Source organism: Salvelinus sp. IW2-2015, linkage group LG23 (genome assembly GCF_002910315.2).
Source record: "Salvelinus sp. IW2-2015 linkage group LG23, ASM291031v2, whole genome shotgun sequence".
In the NCBI taxonomy this organism is placed as follows: Eukaryota; Metazoa; Chordata; class Actinopteri; order Salmoniformes; family Salmonidae; genus Salvelinus; species Salvelinus sp. IW2-2015.
The window spans coordinates 13,191,265-13,217,464 of NC_036863.1; the positions used below are offsets into that span (position 1 = coordinate 13,191,265).

Genomic DNA, 26,200 nt, shown 5'->3' on the forward strand with positions numbered 1-26,200 from the left:
GCCAACCCTCAATTGTGTCCCTTTTCAGATCTCTTCCAGCACGCGTCAGCCCAGTTTAATGGACACCGCTGGCAAAGGGAAGCCCTTGAGTTGGGGGGACCAGGTTGAAGTGGGTATTCTCAGGAAAAGGCTTGTCTACACATGATTTGGCTCAATGATATTGGCCTGTAACATTTTTATAGGCGATCTGCCAACTGCTAAGCATACTTGCATACTGCATATGTATGGACTTTAATAATTTTACATGCTATTGTAATGCACTCTTAAGTAGTTTGTTTTTAAACTGAGTGGGATATCTTCCTGCTTACTGAAATCCACAACAACAAAATTAAAATACTGCCACTATTGGCTCTTCTCAGTGCGGGTATGCCTTAAGGGAGGGCACAAATGATAGCATTTACTCTCTATTAACCATACTATACTGTTTAGTACAAATATACACAAGTTACAAATATGAACATGCATAAGCCCAGGATCTTATCCATTTTCTCATTCACCTTTTTCCTCAGATGTGGTCTGGAACCTCACAGCTGGGAAAGCCTGACGTACCCACTGCCAATGTCAAGTCCCCTCTTTTTCAACTGGGAGAGGTACAGTCATTACACTGTCTCAAGTCTGCCACTCCACACTACTACATACTCTATAATGCTGTTGTATTGTCTTTATGATGTATTGTCTAATTCTCCTTTGTTGTGTATCAAAGCAGATCTCCTCTGATTCGAGCCAGTCGACTGCACCAGAGGGAAAGCAGTGTGGCCAGTCCGCTCTCTTCCAGCTTGCTGAGGTACTGCAGGCCCTCCCTCATTAAGGGTCTATTTAAGTCCATTTTGATATTTTTGAACTCTTGAAATACCCTACAGTGAAAATGATTCATAGTTAGCTCCAGCACTTTCACATCGATGTGACTACTGAAATGTTAGTTTCATATCAAATTTTATTAGTCACATGCGCCGAATACAACAGGTGTAGACCTTACAGTGAAATGCTAACTTACGAGCCCCTAACCAACAATGCAGTTTCAAAAAATACGGATAAGAATAAGAAATAAAAGTAACAAGTAATTAAAAAGCAGCAGTAAAATAACAATAGCAATACTATATACAGCGGGGTACTGATACAGAGTCAATGTGCGAGGGCACCGGTTATTTGAGGTATTATGTACATGTAGGTAGAGTTATTAAAGTGACTATGCATAGATGACAACAGAGTAGTAGTAGTGGTGTAAAGGGGAGGGGGGGGGGGACACTGCAAATAGTCTGGGTAGCCATTTGACTAGATTTTCAGGAGTCTTATGGCTTGGGGGTAGAAGCTTTTTAGAAGCCTCTTGTTATTTTCCCTCTGGTTGCACATTTAACATGCTGATAGAAATGTGGTAAAACGGATTTAAGTTTCCCTGCATTAAAGTCCCTGGCTACTAGGAGCACTGCCTCTGGGTGAGCGTTTTTATTATTTGCTTATGGAGGAATACAGCTCATTCAAATCTGTCTTAGTGCCAGCCTCTGACTGTGGTGGTATGTAAACAGCTACAAAGAATACAGATAAACTCTCTCGGTAGGTAGTGTCGTCTACAGCTTATCATGAGATACTCTACCTCAGGCGAGCAATAGCTCGAGACTTCCTTAGTTATCCTGCACCAGCTGTTGTATACAAAAATACATAGACTGACGCCCCTTGTCTTACCAGACGCCACTGTTCTATCCTGCCGGTACATCATATAACCAGCCAGCTGTATGCTGTTGTCGTTCAGCCACGACTCCGTGAAGCATAAGATGTTCGTTTTTAATGTCCCGTTGGTAGTTTAATGTTCCGCGCAACTCGTCGATTTTATTGTCCAAAGATTGCATGTGAACTGTTTTCTTTTGTGTAGATGTGCTTGGCCTCCGAGGCAGGGAAGATGGAGACACAGGACGATACCTGCACCCCACACATCAAAACTGAGACGGTGGTCGAGGAGGCTGGGGACAACACCCCTGATCTTCCTCTCTCCTTTCCCCCGTCTTCCTCCTCCATGCCGACCGATGCTAGTCTCCTGCTGCTCAGCGGCCAAGCGGCCATAATCAAAAAGAAAAAAGACGCCAGCACCAGAGAGCCGGCCAAAGTGGTGGACAAAGACAAGAGCCCTGGTCCCGGCTCGCCCAAAAAGACCCTCAAGAAGCGACCGTCATCCGAGTCGGAGTTGGAGAGCCTCTTCTACACTATCGAAGCCGTGGCTAAAGGGGCCTGGGGCGACGCCGAGGAGGATATACCCAAGAAGAAGGCTCGCACCGCCGCCGTTACCATTCTGGTAGAGTCCAGCTCACCCAAAAAGAGGGCCAAGCCCAAAGCCAAGAGGCCCCTGAAGGCTAAGGAAGATGAGAGAAATGTGAAGGACAAAGAGGACGACGGATGCATAGAGCTTCCATTGACAGTGGAGACGGTGGTGAATCCAGCAAGCCCCAAGACAGAGGCTAAGGAGGCCAATATTAGCAGCAGCACGGAGGAGCCCACCTCCCCTCCCAGCCCCCCGCGCATCAAGCACAAAGTCGGGGAGAGGGAACTGGAGGCCAACGCAGAGGGGTGTGGCTCCAGAAAGTCTGAGAGAAGCTGCAAGGGGGCGCTGTACAAGACCCTGGTTTCGGAAGGGATGCTGACCTCACTGAGGGCCAACGTGGACAGAGGTACGCATTAGTAACCCCCCCCTACCCTGTCTCCACAATTACTATCTTAATATGCTGCTGATTTACGCTCATTCCGAGCAAGACCCAGGGTTTTAACTTAATTTTACTGGTGGCTACTCTAAAGTGTGTGTGTGTGTGTGTGTGTGTTAGGCAAAAGAGGTTCTTTTCGAAGTGCATCTGATGAAGGAGGCTGGACTGACGAGACCTGGGCTTTCTCACAGATGGGACCCAGTAATTTCAAGAAGCTTAAGAAGTCCAAATCTAAAGACGAGACCGCGCCAGGGTGAGTTGTCTGTCCAAGACCAATTTACCCCAAAAGTCCTCGGTTTTATCACTGAAAGATCACTAGTGGGAGCAGAATATAGTGAACAGACAATAATCCCATTTCTCAAGGGGCACATTCGTCATGCAAGGATTCACGTTTGTTGTTATTGAAGTGAGTGACGGAAGATTGGCTTTGTGCGCTCGGGGCTTGTTGCTCATTGAATTTACGCTGCAAGTCTGTTCTATTAGTGAATTATTGGATGATGACAAATACTGAAATAATAATGTGTCTATTTCATCACTAGCTCCACTTTCTTTGTGGTGTGATGGGGTCCTCTGTGTCGAAGTTAACATCTTCCTGTGAGGAACCCCTGAAGAGAGAGCAAATAGCCGCCCAGGTTAAGTTATGGGCACCCCATAACTGTTTGATATTTTTCATTTTGGCACATCTATAAGCATTAAGAATATTAAGATTGGTTCAGCGCATTAATAGTTTTAGGGGTTCCCAAAAGTGATTTTTTAATTTAAGCCCTTCTTAGATAATGAGCCACTTTTTAGGCTGATGAACCAATCTTCGGTTTTTGTTTCCTCTTCGGTTTAAGAAAAGTAGACAAACAAAAAAAAAAGTTGCCACCACTCAGTAATTGAGAAACATAGCAACAGTGGAGCTTACTTATCTGATCAAAGCACTCTTGAAACACCCAAGAGGGAACTTGGAAAAAAGCTATTATTGTGTTGGCATTTCTATAGAAATATAAAAATCAACAGGGACAAACAAATGACACTGTGTTTCCGCATGATGAAGGCCTGGAAAATGGCTGTGGGCATGTTCCACCTGTATCTAATCAACAACATGTATCAACTTTGCAGTTTAGGGAAACTAGAGGAGGAGTTTGAGAAGAAGTTCAACAGCCTGCCGCAGTACAGCCCTCTGACATTCGACAAAAAGAGCACTGTCGTCACCAAGAAGAAAACTGACATTAACACCGCCCTGGAGGAACAACCTCCAAAACCTGCCAAGGGTGAGCAGAAAATGTCACCGGAATGTTCACCAAAAGTTTCGATATGTTTTAACAGAAGCCGTCACTCCCCATTCCCATCCATACCCCATACCGCTCATGTTGCTCCTCACTTTCAGAAACTTGACCACTCTCTCATGACAAAAAAAATACCTTGTTACCATTTAACATTGCATGTCATTCTCTGGTCTCTTTTTGTTTCTTTTTTGTTATATCAGGTCCATCTCCATCTCAGAAAAATACTTTATTCCACAAGATTGTTAGCAAATACAAGGAGAAAAAGGAGAAGCCCAATACTTTGGACAAAGGTGAATTAGAGCGTAATGTAATATGTGTGTGCACTATTTAATCCAGTTGTGAATGTTCTTGGCATGATATTTACATATAGTTGGAGACAATGGATACATTACTCAATGTAAAAATGGACCATGTAAGTACCATACGCTTATATTGCATTATGACCCCTGCTACCATATGCTTACCTGATACCAAAAGCCATTATTTTAAAAAGACCCCTTGACACAGTAAATCTAGACACTTTGATTTTAGACACATTTAAAACATTCTTTCTTTAGTTGTTAGCGTAAATGAAAAAGTAATATCCTATGCATGCCATCTAGCAGAACAGGGTTTCGGACAAAACCATTTTTTCAGTCAATTCATGATTTACTTTGATGTTTGGTGCCCAGATCTCAAGTTAGAATTTGAGTGGAAGAATTCTAAAATCCTTCTTGAAAAAGAATGGCTCTTTAAAAAAAAAGTGCCCCATGTTTCCCCTCTCTTCTCAGACATAGCGATGCGTAGTGACTCCCCCATGTTAGACTCGGCTGCCAAGGCCACAAAGGCAAAGCCGAGCCCAGCCCCCTGTACCACCGCCACGCTGAACCCAGAAGCCATGGGAACTAGCCCTAGCGTGCCAGTGGGCAGCCAGAAAAGGAAGGCCAGGAAGAGCAAGATCACACACCTGGTGCGCTCGGCCGATGGCAGGGTGTCCCCAGCCGAAGGTGAGTGGTCTTTCCTAATAGTTTATTCTGCACATTATTAAATACATTGGATTTAAGTAAATATGTGAGCTGGAAAATGCCAAATGTTTTTTTTTTACCATTACAAATGACAGAAACGAGGTAGCAACGAGGGTTGTTCTGTCCATACCATTTTGAGAGGCCATTTTGAATGACCGGCAATAGCTTCATGGCATCTTCTTTGGTCCATTTTAACACAGAGGACAAAGCCAGGGACCTGACCCCGGAGCAGGATGACAAGCCATTATCCCAAGATACTTTATGCAATGAAACAGGGTGTTACAGCGCATCCAAGCAAGAGGAGGCAGACAGGAGCAGTGCACCTGAAGACCTGCCTGCCTTCTTTAGCCTGGCTGCCCTTGCAGAGGTGGCAGCCATGGAGAACATTCACAGGTAGGCAGACAGAAATATATGACATGGGATGCACCTTTGCTTCAAGGTAGCTTATGCTTTTAAACTTTTTGAAACCCCCTGTGTTTAAAATTTTCTTTGTACACTTTGAATGTGAATGTGCCATGTTTTATTAGTGCTCCCAAGTAGCGCAGCATCTCAGTGCTAGAGGCATCACTACAGACGCTGATTCGATTCCAGGCTGTATCACAACCGGCCGTGATTGGGAGTCCTATAGGGCTGCGCACAATTGGCCCAGCGTCGTCCGGGTTAGGGTTTGGCCGGGGTAGGCCGTCATTGTAAATAAGAATTTGTTCTTAACTGATTTGCCTAGTTAAATAAAGGTTAAATAAATAGAATTATTACCTTTCAATTTGTGTGCAATTATAACCAAGATAATCAGGTGCAGAGTTCCGAACTAATCAATTACCTTAATTTACCAATCAAGTACAACGGAGGAGCCAAAGCCTGAAGACACACGGGCCTCCAGGAATTGAGTTTGACACGTCTTCACTAACCAGACCACAAACCATTGGCCCAACACAAATGCCACACCACAAGTCTTTGCCAAGAACAAAAAGTACATACCTTGATTTGTTAACCTTTACCTTATTCTCTTCCTCCTATCTCAGAGGCCAGCATGTGATTGGTGACAGCCAGAAGAAGGACATGGCCAAGACCCCTGTGCTCATCTCCTGCGCTGACCAATGAAGTGGATCAGCCGCCCTCCTGCCTCCAGCAAAACGAAATGGACGCTTGCGTGTTGTGTGCGTTTTAACTTTTAACCTCCGACTCCTCATCCTGTTCTGGAAGGAAGGAGATGGAACGTGACTTGTGGATGGATCCCTCCTCTGTGGTGAATTAGCTAGAGCTCTGGTCTGAGGGGGAAAGAGTGGGTGAACTCAACTTCTCAGTGTTCTCCTGAACCCTTCCCTTGGCAGTAGGAGATCACATCGCCCCTCTTCCCAGACACTCCTGCCTAGAGGACCCTGTGGAAGAGGAAGACCAGTCCCTGAGAGCATGGCTTCCTTCTCCGTTAGAGGTAGTTGTGTTAACGTGTAACCTTTGTCTGATATTACGCCATTTTAAAGGTCAAGTTTTGCTAACAAAAATTGCATTTAAAAAAAGAAAGGAAACCTACGATAACATTTTCCCATTTCAACCACAGTTTCGCAAAGACTCCACCTAGCATACCTCGACGTAGGATGAGTCAGATATTGTGGTTTCCCGCACGCCTTCATGCTTGAACTTAAACTAACACAGCCTGAGTAGATAGTCCTCGTGACTGAAAGGGTTCCAAGATACACAGACCTTACTTGTGTACCTTAATTTTAATTTGCCTATTTAGTGTGGTCTATAGATACAACAGACCTCTTAACCTTCCAGGCCATTAGCTTTTAAGCCATTTAGCATACACTCTTATCCAGAGCAACTTACAGGAGCAATTGGGATTAAGTGCCTTGCTCAAGGGCCCATCCATTTTTCACCTAGTCAGCTTGGGGATTTGAACCAGCAACCTTACGGTTACTGGCCCAAAGCTCTTAACCGCTAGGCTACATGCCGCCCATGCACGTTGTAACCACTGTCAACCATTAAGATGCCATTGTCATGTATTCAATACTGATCTATCCCTAGCCTTCACGCCAGCTTAGCAACTGCTACTACGGTGGTCAGTTTGAACTCAACACATTGAGGCTCTTGCATTTAAACTTAAGCTTGCGTTTAAGTTTAGATGGGAGGCCTTTGGTTAGCATATTTTCAGTCTTTATCTGCCTGTTTACCTGGTGTTCATTCCTCTACAGTGGGGCTCAATGTGATGACAAGCAAAGTTACTAACAGAATGGATGGTTCTCCATGGCCTTAACTCTCTCATCACGACCCTAACCGTACCACAACCACAACCTCTGCTCCTTATTTCTGACTACCATCCCATCCACCACGCAACCATTCACACAATTCTTACATCCGTTTGAATATACTTGAATGATGAAAATGCATTTTGTGTCAATACTTGATCTTATTGCAGTCTGCGTAGCATCTTCAAGACTAATCCAAATGTGTGCTACTAGTTTCCTAAGAGTTTTTTAACAGACGCTGCACAAATTTTGAGCTTAACGTAGGAGACTCTTTTAAGATGTAACTTTTTCTTAGTAGGGCGATGTGTTTTCCCTCGTTTTGTTTTTCCTATTGGCCTTTTGAGATTTTCTTATGCCAAGTAATGGTCCACTCTTAGGCAATCAGAATAATCAAGGTTTTGCTTTTGAACGTATTTCAATAACAAGACAATGGTCGTAGCTTTTAACGCATTGTTTAAAAAAAAAAAAAAATGTTTTTATTGCATGTTCTAACCAAGGTAGAACAGGCTAGCATCCATTCCATATCCAGATAGCAGATCCTTGTGTCCATTCTTCTGTTTACAGTGTGTGAGCTGTAGTGGGGGACTCTTGACATATGCTCTGGGTGTAAGCTAATCAGATGGAGAAAGCTGTGTCAAGCTTATACAAGTAGTGTATGACGAACTCACATTGCAAGTCCCCACCGATATGTCCTCCATGAAGTTACCATCATACTATATTATTATTACTCTTTTGTTTCCAAGTTGACCAATGCTCTTTTTCTTAGTTTGTGCAGTAAATCACACTTCTCTCCTTGTCTTTTTCTCTTCGAGTTTCTCTTATTACATTGGAGCCCTCTCCTTCACTTAAGAGTTGTGTGCATTATGATGCTGTTGAACTAGATTTTGTATTTCTCCTTTATCTTGTGTTCCCAACCTCAGCGGTCTTTCCTGCGGCCTAGTTAACTGGATTAAGACTGTTGTGAAAAATCTCATACACAAAGTGATGCATATATGCCTGCTGTACCTGTTAAACAAATGTGCACTGAGATGAGGTGCACTACTTCTAGAAAGGTAGTTTTCAACTTTTTGAGTTCGTATTCTTAAAGCAACTGCATTGCCATTTCTGGGCTATGTCTGACTGATGTGTGCTGTCGGCACAGCATGAACTTTAGAGGCTATTGGCTCTACCTTCTTATTGTCAATGGAGGTATTTAGTCTTCGCTAAGAGATTATAATGCCACAAAGTAGAATAAATTGAAAATATATTGAATAAATCCCTCCAGGATTGGGCTGACTTGTAGAGGGATATGCGCAATGCTGACTCTCTTCGCTGTATTTGTTAATTCATCCCTAAAAGCTGACAAAAGGACTGTGAACGAGCAGACCTAAAACATGACTTTCGAACTCAAAGGAAACTTCAACAAAGCTTTGAAACAAAAATGTAAGACTTTCCAGTTTTGAGAGAATAAATTCAAGGCTGACTAAAATCATCCAAGCAGTAAACTACACATAGTTATTCCACTGATGGACATCAGTGTTGTTATTTCACAGAAATTAAGACATTGCCTTCCCCAAAAAGAGCAGAGATGTACATGCTTATAACAAGTGGTTTTCAGACATTTGCCAAAGAAAGGGGAAAGTTGTCTTTAAATGACAATTCTATTGAAAACGAAGGTTAGCATTGCAGTTGCACTGCATTTTCATGGTGTATAGATTTTCAGGTAACAAATGTATTATATCAGCACAACTAATCCTATATATCTGATGGGTTTCCTAAGACTTAAACCCCACGTGGGAATGGTGTACACTGTACTGATACCTTTCAATGCCTCTTTTAATAGACAATATTTGCACCTTATGACCCAAACCAAAATGATATCATGATGATTTTAATTTATCCCCCATTTCACATAACTCTCCTTTCAAGAGTGTTTAGCCTTCCTCCATATCATGAGGTAAATGTAAACGATTACACAGGTATTCATGTCTATCTTATGAAATTATGCAGTGAAGTATTCTTTAACTAATTTGACCATTTTAGAATCAAGTTGAAAACAAACCCCTTCAAAATCAGCCATTATGTATCACCCTCAGCCTTTTCTAACTAGTATTTAGTATTTTATTAGGATTCCCATTAGCTACTGCTAAAGCAGCACCTACTCTTCCTGGGGTCCACATCTAGAAGATGCCTCAATAAATTTCCTATATGATTAGTTATCAAAATAAATATAGACGATACCCCTTTGTGCTGGTACTGTGTCCTGAATGTAATCGATTTTGTACCTGTATTTTTATAATTCCAATTCAAGTCTTGACTCTACTGTGTATGTATGCGATGGTGGACTGTTTTCACAGGTGAATAGTTTGTTACAACCTATGGGCCTCATGATGAGTCAGCTGCTGTGCTGGGAACTCTGTGGAGGTGTAATCAACCATATATATAAACCCTGGATTGTTGATGCTATGGATTGGCCAATGAGAGGTTTTGAAGCCACCGGTCAGCCATATTGGCACTCCTCAGAAAAGCAGTACTCCATAGGAATGAATGGAATTCTACAATATTTAAAGGACAAAATTACATGGCCTTTTGTTGTAGTGGGAACAGTAACATTAATACTTTCAAAGAATTGTACTTCAAGGATGTTTCTCACAATTTAATTTAAAAGTATGCATTCATGTGTCTGAATAGAACAAAACGTGTCAAACGAATGTAGACATTAATAAATGCATTTCATTAGCTTCCAAAATATTTTTTACAATGGTGAGGGAGTGCCATGGAGGCGCAGTGGCTTCAAAACAATTCCCCGTGTCAGTCATCTAGATTATATATAAATCATTGGTTGTAAGTAATTATGACTTACCTGCAAATGTCTGTTAGTGATATGAGAGAGTTTGTTTTTATAATTGTGAGGGACAGTGTCACCCCAGATGGTTTTATGTTCTCTGCAGTTCAATTAGGCTCTCACTTCAGGAAAGGGTGAAACCAGGGACACAAAGAACAATTGCCAAATCCTCTGTATTCAAGTTTATTTATTACAATTTCCTTTTTATAGTTGTTCCTTTAGTTACAAAAATAGAAAAACTGAATATGCACCCAGATAAAAAAAAAAGACTATATAAACGTTCTCCCTTTACAGGAATGTAGATTACAGCTTCCCTATGGTTCTTGTGAAGAGGTGACGCCAGATCTTAAGTATGTTTCCTCTGATAGTTTGTACAATGTGTGCTCGATCTTATTTATGTCAATAGTACTGTATCATGACATGTATGGACTTGATTGTTACAGCCCAGTTGTTCAATGCAGCCTTGCCTTACTGGAGCACCTGCTTAGTGAGGGATCCCTTAGCCATCGCCCGCAGCCCCTTTCACTGAGTCGTATGTCATAACACTGTCTTCTGACGCAACTATTATTCCTTGAACACCTATTAAAGTAACCTATATTAAACCTTTTGTACGTCAGCAAAGTCTCTTCAACATCAAAATGTGATTTCTGGATTCTGTTGAACAATTCCTAATGTAACCATAAGCATTCTATTGCAGCACGGCATCATCTATTTGAAAATGCTTTGGACCGCAATCTGGCCAAATTGGAGAACCCTAAAGCACAGGCAACCCTGGTTCTGTAATACCCGTGGCACTCCAGGAACAGGGTTGCCTACCGCTGCTATAGCGTAATCTCCAACCTCAGTGCCATAAGTATTTGCCCCCTTTCTGATTTTCTCTATTTTTGCATATTTCTGACACTGAATGTTCTCAGATCAAAACCTAATATTAGATAAAGGGAACATAACACAATGTTGATAATTCTTTAATTTAATTAACAAAGTTATACAACACCCAATGCCCCTGTGTGAAAAAGTTATTTCCCCCTTACACTCAATGACTATAACCAAACACTTCCTGTAGTTGTTAGTCTCTCACATCCCTGTGGAGGAATTTTGGCCCACTTCCATGTAGAACTGCTTTAACTCAGCGATCACCATGCTTGACCGTTGGTATGAGGTTCTTACTGTGGAATGAAGTGTTTGGTTTTCGCCAGACATATCGGGACCCAATTCATCCAAAAAGTTGACTCAAGTTCGCCAAAAAGCACCTGGATGATCATCAAGACTCTTGGAAGAATGTTCTATGGACAGATGAGTCAAAAGGGGAACTTTTTGGAAGACATGGGTCATATTAGGTCTGATGAAAACCAAACTCTGCATTCCACAGTAAGAACCTCAAACCAACAGTCAAGCATATTGGTGGTAGTGTAATGGTTTGGGGATGCTTTGCTGCCTCAAGACTTGAACCACTTGCCATCATTGAAGGAACCATGAATAATTCTCTGTTTTAGATCATTCTAAAGGAGAATGTCAGGTCATCTTTCTGTGAGCTGAAGCACAGCTAGGTCATTCAGCAAGACAAAGATCCAAAACACACACGAATGGCTGAAAGGCAACAAATGTAAAGTTCTGGAATGGCCTAGTCACAGTTCAGGCCTAAACCCAGGACCTGAAAGACCACAAATGCCGCCGAGTTAAAGCCAGTTCCCAAAATGTCTCCACAGGGATATGACTCATCCACAACTACATGAAGTGTTTTGTTGCAGTCATTGCAGCTAAAGGTGGCACAACCAGTTATTGAGCGTAAAAGGGCAATTATACTGAAAAAATATATAAATACAACAATTTGAAAGATTTTACTGAATTACAGTTCATATGAGAATCAGTCAATTGAAATACATTTATTTGTCCCTATTCTGGATTTCACATGACTGGGAAAACAGATATGCATCTGTTGGTCACAGATACCTTAAAAAGAAGGGCCTCACAATGGGCATCAGGATCTCGTCTCTGTATTTTTGTGCATTCAAATTGCCATCAATAAAATGCAATTGTGTTCGTTGTCCGGAGCTTATGCCTGCCCATACCATAACCCCACCGTCACCATGGAGCACTCTGTTCACAACGTTGACATCAGCAAACTGCACGCTCACACAACGCCATACACATGGTCTGTTGTTGCGAGGCCGGTGGGATAATACTGCCAAATTCTCTAAAATGGCATTGGAGGCAGCTTATGGTAGAGAAATTAACATTAAATTCTCTGGCAACAGCTCTGGTGGACATTCCTGCAGTCAGCATGCCAATTGCACGCTCCCTCAACTTGAGACATCTGTGGCATTGTATGACAAAACTGCAGATTTTAGAGTGACCTTTTGTCCCCAACACAAGGTGCACCTGTGTAATGATCATGCTGTTTAATCAGCTTCTTGGATGTATTATCTTGGCAAAGGAGAAATGCTCACGAACAGGGATATAAACAAATTTGGCACAAAATGTTAGAGAAATAAGCTTTTTGTGCGTATTGGAACATTTCTGGGAAATTTTCTTTCAGCTCATGAAACATGGGACCAACACTTTACATGTTGCGTTTATTTTTGTTCATTGTACTTTTTCACACAGTGACATTTGGTATTGCTTAACTTTGTTTGTTAAATACATTGAAAAAAGTATGAATATGTTGTGTTACTTGTTCACTCCGGTTCCCTTTATCTAATATTAGGTTTTGGTTGAAGAGCTGATAACATTCAGTGTCTAAAATATGCAAAAATAGAGAAAATCAGAAAGGTGGCAAATACTTCACATCACTGTCTGGCAAATCTGACTCCTGATTAAAAGCAAAAATACTAACAAAGTAGTGTGCAATATGGAAGTGGTCCGATGAATTCTAAGCTACAGGACTGATCCGCAAGCACAGACTGGAATATGTTCCTGGATTCATCCGATGGCATTGAGGAGTTTACCACATCAGTCACTGGCTTCATTAATAAGAGCATCGATGACGTCGTCCCCACAGTGACCATACGTACATATCCCAACCCAAAGACATGGATTATAGGTAACATCCTCACTGAGCTAAAGGCCTGCGCTGCCACTTTCAAGGAGCGGGACACTAATCCAGACGCTCATAAAATACCCCGCTACGCCCTCCGACGAACCATCAAGCAGGCAAAGCGTCAATACAGGACAAAGATTGAATCCTACTACACCGGCTGACTGTCGTCGGATGTGGCAGGGCTTGCAAACCCAGCCGTGAGCTGCCCAGTGACACAAGCCTACCAGACAAGCTAAATGCCTTCTATACTCGCTTTGGGGCTAGCAACACTGAACCATGCATGAGAGCGCCAACTGTTCTGGACGACTGCTCTTCTTAGCCGATGTGAGTCAGACCTTTAAAACAGGTTCATATTCACAAGGCTGCAGGGCCAGACGGATTACCAGGACGCGTACTCAAAGCATGCGCTGACCAGCTGGCAAGTGTCTTCACTGACATTTTCAACCTCTCCCTGACCCAGTCTGTAATACCTACATAGCAGATCATCATAGTCCTGGTGCCCAAGAATGCCAAGGTAACCTGTCTAAACGACTATCGCCTCGTAGCACTCACATCTGTAGCCATGAAATACTTTGAAAAGCTGGTCATAGCTCACATCAACACCATCATCCCAGACACCCTGGAGCCACTCCAATTCGCATACCGCCCCAACAGATCCACAGATGACGCAATCTCTATTGCACTCCACACTGCCTTTTCCATGTATAAGTTATATTCTTCAAGAATCAATGGATATATAATTTATAATCCAAAAATGGATGTAGCAACTACAGATAGACTTAAAGGGGCAATCAAAAGTGTGTGAGTTTGAGCATGTGTCCATTAGGGGTGGCAGGTAGCCTAGTGGTTAGAGCGTTGGGCCAGTAACCGAAAGGTTGCTAGATCGAATCCCCGAGCTGACAAAGTAAAAATCTGTCGTTCTGCCCCTGAACAAGGCAGTTAAACCCACTGTTCCTAGGCCGTCATTGTAAATAAGAATTTGTTCTTAACTGACTTGCCTAGTTAAAAAAAAAAAAATAGGCCTATGGATTTATTTATTTTATCAGCATGAATTAGATTTAGCAATAAAAGCCTCACTTTTATTCCATAGGCTGTGATCCGCACTATGCAGCTGTTGCAAGAGCACTTTTTCCACTGGCTGTCCACTGGTTTCAAAAACAATGATTGATAGGCAGCTTAAACTTCTTGAATTCAACCATTATTGGTTTGAAATACACATTTAGATTTGTGAACAGCCATTCACAACAACCACAATCCGTAAGGCGCAAATTGCTAAATGAGAGAGCAGCAGTGTGATTCACATCATGCACTATGTAGATTTCAATAATAAGTGATATCCTATATCTTTTATCTCAAACACATTTGGTGTGTCATCATAGTGGTCCCTGACTTGTGGTCAGACTCGCTCAGGTGGAACAAACTTAAACTTACACCCTTTTTCAGTGCTGATTTGAATGTCATTGAGAAAACAGAAGTGTCAATGATTTTATTGCGCAAACATTCTTTCTGAATTTGAAAGTAATCCTCTAGTTCTTAAAAATGATCTGTAATCTGATTACAATATATTTGCTGGTAACGGATTATAGTTTTATTTGTAATCCGTTACTCCCCAAACCTGTACAGAGAGTAATGCATATTGCCCAGTACATCACTGGGGCCAAGCTCCCTGCCACCCAGGACCTCTATACCAGGCGGTGTCAGAAGGAGGCCCTAAAAATTGTCAAACTCCAGCCACCCAAATCATAGACTGGGAACATGGCAAGCAGTACCGGAGCACCAAGTCTGGGACCAAAAGGCTTCTTGAACAGACACTCTTTCACAGTCTTCACATACGCTGCTACTACTCTGTGTATTATCTATCCTGATTGCCTAGTCACTTTTACCTCTACCTACATGTACATATTAACTAAAATACCTCTACCTCATACCCTTGCACATTGACTCGGTACCGGTTGTCCTTGTATATAGTCTTTATTTTGTTACTATTTACTTTTTTTAGGAGATTTGTCTTACTTTTTAACTCTGCATTGTTGGGAAAGGGCTCGTAACTAAGCATCCCATGGTAAAGTCTACACCTATTGTATTTGGCGCTTGTGACAAATACAATTTTATTAGATATTTTTAGTATGCTACGCTGTCTCCTACGCTGTCTCCTAGTATGCTACGCTGAACCTACATTCAAGACCTTGTTCGCTTGCCTCGATCACTGTGACTCCGCTTAGGCTAGCTGGCCCGATGGTGGAGTACCCAAAGTCCTTTAGGGGATCTGCTTGTTTTCTGTTTGGAAGGAAGTCTGTGTAGACGTATGGCAATGGGATCACCACCTCTTGTTCAAGCTGCTCCTAGAGGTGACACACATACGCAAGAATGCACTGAGCTAAGGCATTTTAACAATGGTACACACTGCTTCATTGAGTGACCAAATAATAACCCTTTGTTAATGTCATTGTATTTTTTTACCTGTTCATCTCCAATCTCATCATACACATGATTTTTGGACACGGGGGTGTCTCTTCTCCTTCCTAAAAACAATTTATCGGTTTTAATCTAACATTAGGCCCTTCATTAATTATGCATTTTTTATTTCAGCATTATTACAATAGTAGTATAATATAGTGATGATATTTGATCATTCCTAAAACAGATGCTTTCTTTAAGTTATGCTGTTTGTACCTCTCCTGTTTCTGACAGGATGCTGCTCCTTGTTGCAAAGTCCTGTCCAAATACAATATGACAGGAAAATGAAATAACAGAAAGGATGGTCTTTTATCCATAGATGTGTGTATAGAAGTATAAAAACAATGGATAACACTTTTCAGGTATAATAGATTGTAGAACTTGTCATAAAATGCATGACCCTGATTAATAAACAGCCATTTGAGACAGATACATAGACATCACATTATAAGCCTATTTGTATGACATCATAATGGCTCATATTACATATTATAAAAGCATTATACGTGCAGGCTTTAGTAAAGTGTTACCAAACGATCTTGAGAAAGGGGCTAAAACCATACCTGCCAGATGCTTCTGTATTTCTACCTTGCCAAAAAACAGAAATATTGTTTTTAATTTCATGAAACCACCATAACAGCCATTACTAAACAGACTTTTAATTACTGCGGTAATGACACTATTTACCCTGGTGATATCTCCTGATGCAGGCAATGATGATGAGCAGGCCAAATATGCAGATGCCCAATATTACCATGATTAGAACTTCTCTCTGGCCTATCGGCAGTGTGGCTCGGACAATTCCATCATTACACACAGAGGATTGGTTATCTGCCCACAAATACAAATAGAACAGATCATGTTAGAACAAACTGGCATTTGGATACTGATCATCCACAATTAGTAATGGCAATATGAATTATTATTATGTGTCATTTTGTTCCTTTGCTGGACAGAGGTTTGGTTTCAGTTTAGGGTTAGGTTTAGGTTACGTTCCAGACCGACTATATTGCAGTTGGGTTGCACGTATCAACCAATGGCTGCGTGCACCGCCATCGACTTCGCAGTCAGGCATCAGATTGCTATGTCATATAATGTGGTTGGCTGACATGTGTAACACCTATCTGGGCATTGTAAGATCTGGCAGGCGACTGCAACGTGGTCAGCTTGGAACACTGCCCGTATGTTCCTATGATGGACATAGGCAAAGGTTAAGTTTAGGGGATAGTTTTATGTTGCTCTCACCTGTGAGTTGGAAGTGGCCCCGTGACTGGCCTGCCTTGTTGGCCACCAAGCAGGTGTATTTCCCACAGTCAGCCTTGGTCAGGTTGTTCACCTGTAAGGTTTGGTTTCTCTCACCCAATAACCATCTGGAATCCGTGAGGAAGGGCTGGTCATCCTTCAGCCACCAATAGGAGAGGTTTGACCCCTTGACCTCACAGGTCATTGTTAGCAGCGTGTGGGAGAAGTTTACGCTGATGTGCAGGGTGGAGGGAGGAGCTAAAGAGACCAAAACATTCATCAGTTGTGAATCTCTGAATTTGAATCCAATAGGTAATGTGTCTGACTTTTTTTATTCTGGTAAACTTTTGTGACTTCCATTATATGGACATGTGCTCTCCATGAATACAATCTTGGATTTATCTATTAGCGATTTCCATATATCTATGTATGGATTTCCACTGAATCTGAAGCACAGTTGGCATTACTGTGTAGAAAGACAGACAGATAAAAATGGGTTAGGGTAATATGCTGTACTTACAAATGATTGACAGTGATATATTTACTGTGATCATAGTGTTATTCTTATAAATCACTCTTTCTTCATAGACACCTTCATCCTCTGCCCTCACTGAGTATAGAACAAAGGTTTTATTGTGGGAAAGGAAGCGTGCAGTGCCATTGCATGCAGGGGATATGTTGGTGATGTTCCCATCCATTTTATGGAGAAGACAGAATGTCTGTGAGTTTCCACTTTTGTGACGCCATTCCACTGTTTTGATTAGTTTCAAAGGTATACTGGATCCAGAAAACTGTATGGGTTTGTTTAATATAGCCCATATACTTTCTCCTGGGACTTTGGGCCCACCTGTAAGAGAGAGGAAGAGTGAGAGACTTACATCATGGCCATGTTAGCACAGCCTAGCTATAGAGCAATACAAAATCTACTTTACATATTTCTGAGCACCTCCAAGAAGTATGATACCTACAAATGGTCTAGTTACTTGAGACAGAAACAACCTTAGGGAGGTTTGTCGGAAAGGATGGGTGTGCGTAATCCGCTATAGTCTAGCAATCCAAAATGTGCATGTTCTGGTCATGTCGGGGACAACTGTAGCATTTTTGCAAACTCTAACCCTTCTTCTAAACTTAACTCAATTCACCTAACCTGCTATGTAAATTCACCTAACCTTTGTCTTTTTTTATTTTATTATTTTAGGGGTGGATCAGCTTAAATATTGAGGAAAGATTGTTGCTTCCATCAATGTAATTGTCTGCATCAATTCCAATCCCCCATATTTTTGGGGTAAATATATATATATACCCATATACATACATACATACATACATCCATATACATATCCATATACACTGCTCAAAAAAATAAAGGGAACACTTAAACAACACAATGTAACTCCAAGTCAATCATACTTCTGTGAAATCAAACTGTCCACTTAGGAAGCAACACTGATTGACAATAAATTTCACATGCTGTTGTGCAAATGGAATAGACAAAAGGTGGAAATTATAGGCAATTAGCAAGACACCCCCAATAAAGGAGTGGTTCTGCAGGTGGTGACCACAGACCACTTCTCAGTTCCTATGCTTCCTGGCTGATGTTTTGGTCACTTTTGAATGCTGGCGGTGCTTTCACTCTAGTGGTAGCATGAGACGGAGTCTACAACCCACACAAGTGGCTCAGGTAGTGCAGCTCATCCAGGATGGCACATCAATGCGAGCTGTGGCAAGAAGGTTTGCTGTGTCTGTCAGCGTAGTGCCCAGAGCATGGAGGCGCTACCAGGAGACAGGCCAGTACATCAGGAGACGTGGAGGAGGCCGTAGGAGGGCAACAACCCAGCAGCAGGACCGCTACCTCCGCCTTTGTGCAAGGAGGAGCACTGCCAGAGCCCTGCAAAATAACCTCCAACCCGGAAGCCAGCCGCACCAATGTGTCGGAGGAAACACCGTGCACCCGCCCCCCTCGGTTAGCGCGCACTGCGCCCGGCCCGCCACAGGAGTCGCTGGAGCGCGATGAGACAATGATATCCCTACCGGCCAAACCCTCCCTAACCCGGACGACGCTAGGCCAATTGTGCGTCGCTCCCCACGGACCTCCCGGTCGCGGCCGGCTGCGACAGAGCCTGGGCGCGAACCCAGAGACTCTGGTGGCGCAGCTAGCACTGCGATGCAGTGCTCTAGACCACTGCGCCACCCAGGAGGCAGTTTTTGCATTATTTAAACATGTTTCATTATTTATTTGAGGCTAAATTGATTTTATTGATGTATTATATTAAGTTAAAATAAGTGTTCATTCAGTACTGTTGTAATTGTCATTATTACAAATATATATTTTTTAAATCGTCCGATTAATCGGTATCGGCTTTTTTGGTCCTCCAATAATCGGTATCGGCGTTGAAAAATCATAATCGGTCGACTTCTAATACGCATATATACTGTTTTTAGAATATACCTTTTGTAACGGCTTTCGTCTGGTGAATGAGAAGAGGACCAAGGTGCAGCGTGGAAAGTGTTCATTTTAATAAACAAAATAAACTGAACACTAAAATGACAAAAATAATAAAGAGCGAAAACGAAACAGTTCTGTAAGGAATACGCACAAAACAGAAAACAATCACCCACAACCAAAATGGGGAAAACAGGCTACCTAAGTATGATTCTCAATCAGAGACAACGATCGACAGCTGCCTCTGATTGAGAACCATACCAGGCCAAACACAGAAATGGAAAACATAGAAAAACAACAGAATGCCCACCCCAACTCACGCCCTGACCAAACCAAAATAAAGACATAAAAAAGGAACTATGGTCAGAACGTGACACCTTTATTATTCCACGCAAACCATACCACCCCTTCCCCAATTGGAGTAAACTAATAAACAATACCACTTAGGCTTCTACCTTCAGTTTATATATATTATACACATTTTACAGACAATCTATTTTACAATAGTTATATTTTGTTTGTTTTTAGTCCTTCCTCTATTTCTGATGTCCATCCAGTTTGATTTCTATTTGTAACTGTGCCATTTCACAAAACTGCTGAACCTATATACATTTTACAGACCCCGTATGTTTTACATTGGTTATCTTGTTATTAGTCCCACCCTTCAGCCCCATTCAACCCCTCCCACCTATCTCTTAACACCATCCATTTTGGATTTCTATTTGACATATTTTTCAACTGCTGTGATGCTTCACAAAAGTACTGAACCTTTCTATTCTCATAGCTTCTACAGATTGTAAATTAAAGATACAAATGTTTGCTAAAATAATTATAAAATTATTGATTGATTATGACTTTTCAAATCACCCAGTATTGCTATCTGCAGCGTTAGTTCTAGGTAAATGTTGCAATTCTTCAGCCATTCCTGGATCTGTGACCAAAAATAAGCTACATGTACAACAGTACCAAAATAAATGATCTAATGACTCTGCCTCCAAAATCTGCAGATCTGGGAAGATTGTATCCCCATATATATTACATTCTATTGGTTGCAAGAATTTAGTATAATAATTTAAATTGAAAAATTTGAAGTTTTGAATCGGGCGTTGTTTTGCGTGTCAATTCATAAACCATGTGTCATGGAATGGGTACATCGAAAATCTCTTCCCAACTATTTAGCAATTTATATGGCACAGCTGTCAATTTTTTGGTCCTGAAATGAAATTGGTATATGTTTTTATTTATCACAATTTTCTTCAACCATTTATGGTCTTTAATGCAGGGCCGACAGACAAGTTCCTTCCTTTTTCCCCCTTCTACTTGCCTCTTCCATTTTTGTGGTAATGTTGCAATTGTACTTTTGGGTAGAGCAGTAATTTCCATATGTCTGTGTTAGTTGCATGTGTGACATAACTCCACCAGTCCTATTTATGATATAATTTACAAAAATTATACCTTTTTTTATGATGTTATCAAAAAAAATATTTTTTGATCAATTAGTATATTTCAGTTTAACCACAATATTTGTTGTATTATTTGTTCTGTCTTTTCAGGTGGATTAAACTGAAATTGCAACCAACTTTCTAAAGCTTGTTAAAAAAATTAATGATATTTTGGAGATTATTTCGTTTTCAAACAACCGAAAGTGAGCAGTTGTAATCTGAATAAAGGGAAAAAGGCCATTCTTGAACATGGGGTGAGACATTCCTACCAATTTACTAGAGATCCATTTCGGATTTAAGTATAACTTTTGTATGACTGATGCCTTTAGTGAGAGGTCTAATGTTTTAATATTTAATCATTTCTGCCCTCTGAATTCATATTCATTATATAATTAAGCCCTTTTAATTTTGTCTGGCTTGCCATTCCAAATAAAATTGAATATTTTTTGTTCATATAATTTAAAAAGCAGGTCACTAGGTTTAAGCAAAACCATAAGCAAATAGGTAAACTGTGATATGACTAAAGATCAGGGAGATTTTTCCACAAATAGACAGGTATTTTCCTTTCCATGGTAGCAAGATCTATTTTTGCTAACTTTCTATAAAAATGTATTGGCGTAAGATCATTTCTCTCTTTCGGGATTTGTATACAGAGTATGTCCACATCCCCGTCAAATTTTATTGGCAAACTACACAGTAATGTAAAAGTGTCATTTTTTGTGATCCAATACGTAATATACTACACTTATCATAATTTGGTTTTAATCCAGAGAGGTTAGCAAAAGTATCTAGATCCTCTATGAGGCTGTGGAGGGATTCTAATTGTGGTTTTAAAAGAAAACATGAATCATCAGCGTACAATGACACCTTAGTTTTTAAGCCACGGATTTCTAATCCCTTAATATGATGGTTGGATCTAATTTTAACAGCTAACATTTCGATGGCAATAATAAATAGATATGCCAATAGTGAACAACCTTGTTTTACTCCTCTTGACAGTTTAAAACTTTCTGAGATGTAGCCATTATTTACTATTTTACACCTAGGGTGACTATACATAACTTGAACCCATTTTATCAGAGATTCTCCAAAATTTAAATATTCTAGGCATTTATATATAAACTCCAGTCGTACTTTATCAAAAGCCTTTTCAAAATCAGCTATGAAAACCAGGCCTGGTGTCCCTGATATTTCATAGTATTCTATTGTTTCCAGTACTTGTCTTATATTATCTCCAATGTATCGTCCATGTAAAAAATCTGTCTGATTAGGATGAATAATATCTAACAACACCTTTTTAATTCTATGAGCCAAGCATTTAGCTAGAATTTTTGCACCACAACACTGAAGTGTAAGAGGCCTCCAATTTGTTTAAATGGACTTGATCTTTAAATGTACCACTTGGATCCTGTTTCAGTAATAATAAAATCAGACCTTCTTGTTGCGTGTCTGATAATCTACCATTTATATAGGAGTGGTTAAAACATGATAATAATGGGGCTCTGAGTACATCAAAAGTTTGGTATACTTCCACTGCTATGCCATCCAGCCCTGGAGTTTTCCCAGCCTTAAAGGCTTTAATTGCATCAAGAAGTTCCTCTTCTGTAATTTGGCCTTCACATGAGTCTTTCTGTACAGATGTTAATTTTACATTATTAATAGGAAGAGAATCCATACAATTAGATTCGGTTAGTGGAGATGGAGGAGGCAAACGAAAACATATTCTTAAAGTACTTTACTTCCTCTTTCAAAATATCATTCGGGGAATCATGCGTGACTCCATCATGTGTAACAAGTTTCAATACATTATTTTTGGTAGCATTTCTATGTTGAAGATTGAAAAATAATTTGGTGCATTTTTCCCCATATTCCATCCAGTTCGCTTTATTTTTATAATATATTACACTGGATCTTTCTTGAATAAGTTCCTCCATTTCTTTTTGTTTTTCCTCTAACTTATTCTGTACATCTATGGTACCGTTTTTATTGCTATCTAACTGTACTGTTAGTCCTTCAATTTTCTTTGTTAATATGGACTCTTTTGATCTAAATTGCTTTTGTTTTATAGATGAGTACTGAATTGCATGGCCTCTAAAGGCACACTTAAAAGTGGCCCATACACTAAGGGGATCTATGTTACGTCGGAAAAAGTCAGTTATAAATTATTCTGTCTTAACTTGTTTATAACTATCATCCATTAGGCTTTGATTAAATTTCCAATATCCTCGCCCACGTGGAAATTCTGTAAGAGTAATATATATGCCAATTAAGTGATGATCCTACCACATTCTGTCCACTATCAACAGTATTTTAACTTTTGGTGCCAGAGAGAATGACATAAGAAAGTAATCAAGATGACTAGCTTGATTAAGCCTCCGCCATGTATATCTCACTAGGTCAGGGTATTTAAGCCTCCATATATCCACTAATTCCAATATATCCATGACATTCATGATCTCCTTAAGTGCCTGAGGGTGATAGTGTGATTTCCTTTCCGGTCCGTAGAGGTATTTAAAACCGTACTAAAATCCCCCACCATAATAATAGTCTAGTGTTGCTTGTAGAATTGATAAATTCTTATATATATTTTCAAAGAAGCTTGGATCATAATTTGGACCGTATAGGTTAATAAGCCAAATCTGTTTATTGTCCAATAACATATTTAAAATAATCCATCTACCTTGATGATCTGTTTGGACAATTTACACATTTGGATCAAAATTACTGTTAATTAATATCATCACCCCTTTTGAATTTCTTTGCCCATGGGAGAAATATATTTTGCCCCCCCAGTCCTTTTTCCACAAAACTTCATCTAAAATTGTTGAATGAGTTTCCTGTAAACAATAGATATTATATGCCTTCTCTGTCAGCCAGGTAAATACTGATAATCTTTTCTTATTTTCTGCTAAGCCATTACAATTATAGCTGGCTATACTTATTTCACCACTTACCATAATGAGACAAGTTTCAATTCTATTTATCAAAATATATGTTTGTAAACATACCATTAAAAAGTAAGTGTCTATATAGCTGTACAATGATATTTGCATTGCTACTAAGTAAACCTCCAATTCGTCCCCATTATTCCACCCGCTAAAAGCCCTCCTCATCCCGAGTTGAGTTGGCATCCCAATGCCCGACACCCCCGACCCTATAGCCCCGGAGAGACCCGGGACCCATCCTTCGAAAAGAGCACACAGTGCCACCCATTGAACACTTGGTGCATGACACAATTCACTTTTCCAACAATTTTTTACAGACAGATTATTTCACTTATAATTCACTATATCACAATTCCAGTGGGTCAGAAGTTTGCATGCATTAAGATGACTGTGCCTTTAAACAGCTTGAAAATTCCAGAAAATGATGTAATGGCTTTAGAAGCTTCTAAAAGGCTAATTGACATCATTTGAGTCAATTGGAGGTGTACCTGTGGATGTATTTCAAGGCCTACCTTTAAACACAGTGCCTCTTTGCTTGACATCATGGGAAAATCAGAAGAAATCAGCCAAAACCTCAGAAAATAAAAATACACAAGTCTGGTTCATCCTTGGGAGCAATTTCCAAACGCCTGAAGGTACCACATTCATCTGTACAAACAATAGTACGCAAGTATAAACACCATGTGACCACGCAGCCGTCATACTGCTCAGGAAGGAGACGTGTTCTGTCTCCTAGAGATGAACGTACTTTTGCGAAAAGTGCAAATCAATCCCAGAACAACAGCAAAGGACCTTATGAAGATGCTGGAGGAAACAGGTACAAAAGTATCTATATCCACAGTAAAATGAGTCCTATATCGACATAACCTGAAAGGCTGCTCGGCAAGGAAGAAGCCACTGCTCCAAAACCGCCATCAAAAAGCCAGACTAAGGTTTGCAACTGCACATGGGGACAAAGATCGTACTTTTTGGAGAAATGTCATCTGCTGATGAAACAAAAATAGAACTGTTTGGCCATAATGACCATCGTTATGTTTGGAGGAAAAAGGGGGACGCTTGCAAGTTGAAGAACACCATCCCAACCGTGAAGCACGGGGGTGGCAGCATCATGTTGTGGGGGTGCTTTGCTGCAAGAGGGACTGGTGCACTTCACAAAATAGATGGCATCATGAGGATGGAAAATTATATGGATATATTGAAGCAACATCTCAAGACATCAGTCAGGAAGTTAAAGCTTGGTCGCAAATGGGTCTTCCAAATGGACAATGATCCCAAGCATACTTCCAAAGTTGTGGCAAAATGGCTTAAGGACAACAAAGTCAAGGTATTGGAGTGGCCATCACAAAGCCCCGACCTCAATCCTATAGAAAATGTGTGGGCAGAACTAAAAAAGCATGTGCGAGCAAGGAGGCCTACAAACCTGACTCAGTTACACCAGCTCTGTCAGGAGGAATGGGCCAAAATTCACCCAACTTATTGTGGGAAGCTTGTGAAAGGCTACCCGAATTGTTTGACCCAAGTTCAACAATTTAAAGGCAATGCTACCAAATACTAATTGAGTGTATGTAAACTTCTGACCCACTGGGAATGTGATGAAAGAAAGAAAAGCTGAAATAAATCAATCTCTCTACTATTATTCTGACATTTCACATTCTTAAAATAAAGTGGTGATCCTAACTGACCTAAGACAGGGAATTATTACTAGGATTAAATGTCAGGAATTGTGAAAAACTGAGTTTAAATGTATTTGGATAAGGTGTTTGTAAACATCCTCTTCAACTGTATATACATTTTAAAAATCCTGTTTCTTATTTTCCATAATTAGCTATTGATATTTGTAGTAATGTTGGCAATTTATGCTAAGGATTTTTACCTCTCACCAGTCTCGCCATTACCAAAATTACATTATCGCAAGCAATTATTATATTAGCAAACAATTATTTTGAATCATCCTATATTGTCCCTAACATCTTTTACTCCCTCACAACAGTTGTGGGATACACACCCACCCACACACTAATACACACTCAACCCCTTTCCCCCACAACAACCATAGACTCAAATTCTCAACATTTGCACCATCCCAGAGCCCAACTCAAGAAAGGTCTTGATTTATGAATGCATATACAGTTGCAGCTGTATGAGAAGGCCTGTAAAACTGTGCCAAAAAAATGGGCAGAAATGGGGAGATTTGATTTACCGTTGTCATGTCCCAGATGATGGAGATCAGATATACCCCCTTCACATGAAACACCCACAACATGGTCCCCCGTATTGACCATATTCCCAAGCATCTCCGTGCAGTCAGACCTTTGATTTTGTGCCACAATAATATGCCCCCTCTCTGAATATCCGAGTGTGACCCCCTCCCCATGGGTTACTGCAGCTAGTGTTGCCAGCACTGCCACTGCCTGGGTGCGGGCAGCCCACCAGGATCCCCATGATAGGACGATAAATACATTATATGTATAATTTATTTTAAAACGCTGTTCAACCATGATAGGACAATAAATAAATATGATGTATAATTCATTATAAAATGTATGTCCCTCATCTGAACAACATTGAAAGCTCTCTCACAACCCCTGCTCACAGCAATACA

At 40.6% G+C, this 26,200-nt stretch overlaps 2 protein-coding genes and 1 pseudogene across 7 annotated transcripts in view; 1 reads left to right on the plus strand and 2 right to left on the minus strand.

Annotated features, from left to right (window-relative positions):
* The window catches only part of LOC111950334 (HMG box transcription factor BBX), a 43,192-nt gene extending 35,186 nt beyond the window's left edge, over nt 1-8,006 (plus strand). For 4 of the 6 annotated variants that reach the window (XM_023967831.2, XM_023967830.2, XM_070434378.1 and 1 more), the window contains 10 exons: nt 29-109; nt 510-590; nt 704-784; nt 1,868-2,657; nt 2,808-2,940; nt 3,792-3,943; nt 4,159-4,248; nt 4,729-4,944; nt 5,163-5,355; nt 5,985-8,006. In XM_023967831.2, coding sequence (XP_023823599.1) covers nt 29-109; nt 510-590; nt 704-784; nt 1,868-2,657; nt 2,808-2,940; nt 3,792-3,943; nt 4,159-4,248; nt 4,729-4,944; nt 5,163-5,355; nt 5,985-6,063 — 1,896 coding nt within the window. In that variant the 3' untranslated portion in view covers nt 6,064-8,006. The remainder of the gene's footprint in view (nt 1-28; nt 110-509; nt 591-703; nt 785-1,867; nt 2,658-2,807; nt 2,941-3,791; nt 3,944-4,158; nt 4,249-4,728; nt 4,945-5,162; nt 5,356-5,984) is intronic. The other 2 variants (XM_070434379.1, XM_070434380.1) reach the window with 2 other exon arrangements.
* A 2,198-nt stretch (nt 8,007-10,204) lies between these two features.
* Nucleotides 10,205-17,366, minus strand: LOC111950907 (uncharacterized). The gene is made up of 6 exons (XM_070434381.1): nt 16,772-17,366; nt 16,214-16,357; nt 16,090-16,110; nt 15,743-15,784; nt 15,530-15,591; nt 10,205-15,411 (listed from the first exon to the last, which is right to left on the minus strand). Exons 1-6 carry the CDS (start codon nt 17,046-17,048, stop codon nt 15,223-15,225), a joined length of 735 nt encoding a protein of 244 aa, XP_070290482.1. The 5' UTR covers nt 17,049-17,366; the 3' UTR covers nt 10,205-15,222.
* Nucleotides 17,367-17,469: 103 nt separating this feature from the next.
* Nucleotides 17,470-26,200, minus strand: part of LOC111950827 (vacuolar protein sorting-associated protein 11 homolog) — a 54,222-nt pseudogene continuing 45,491 nt past the window's right edge.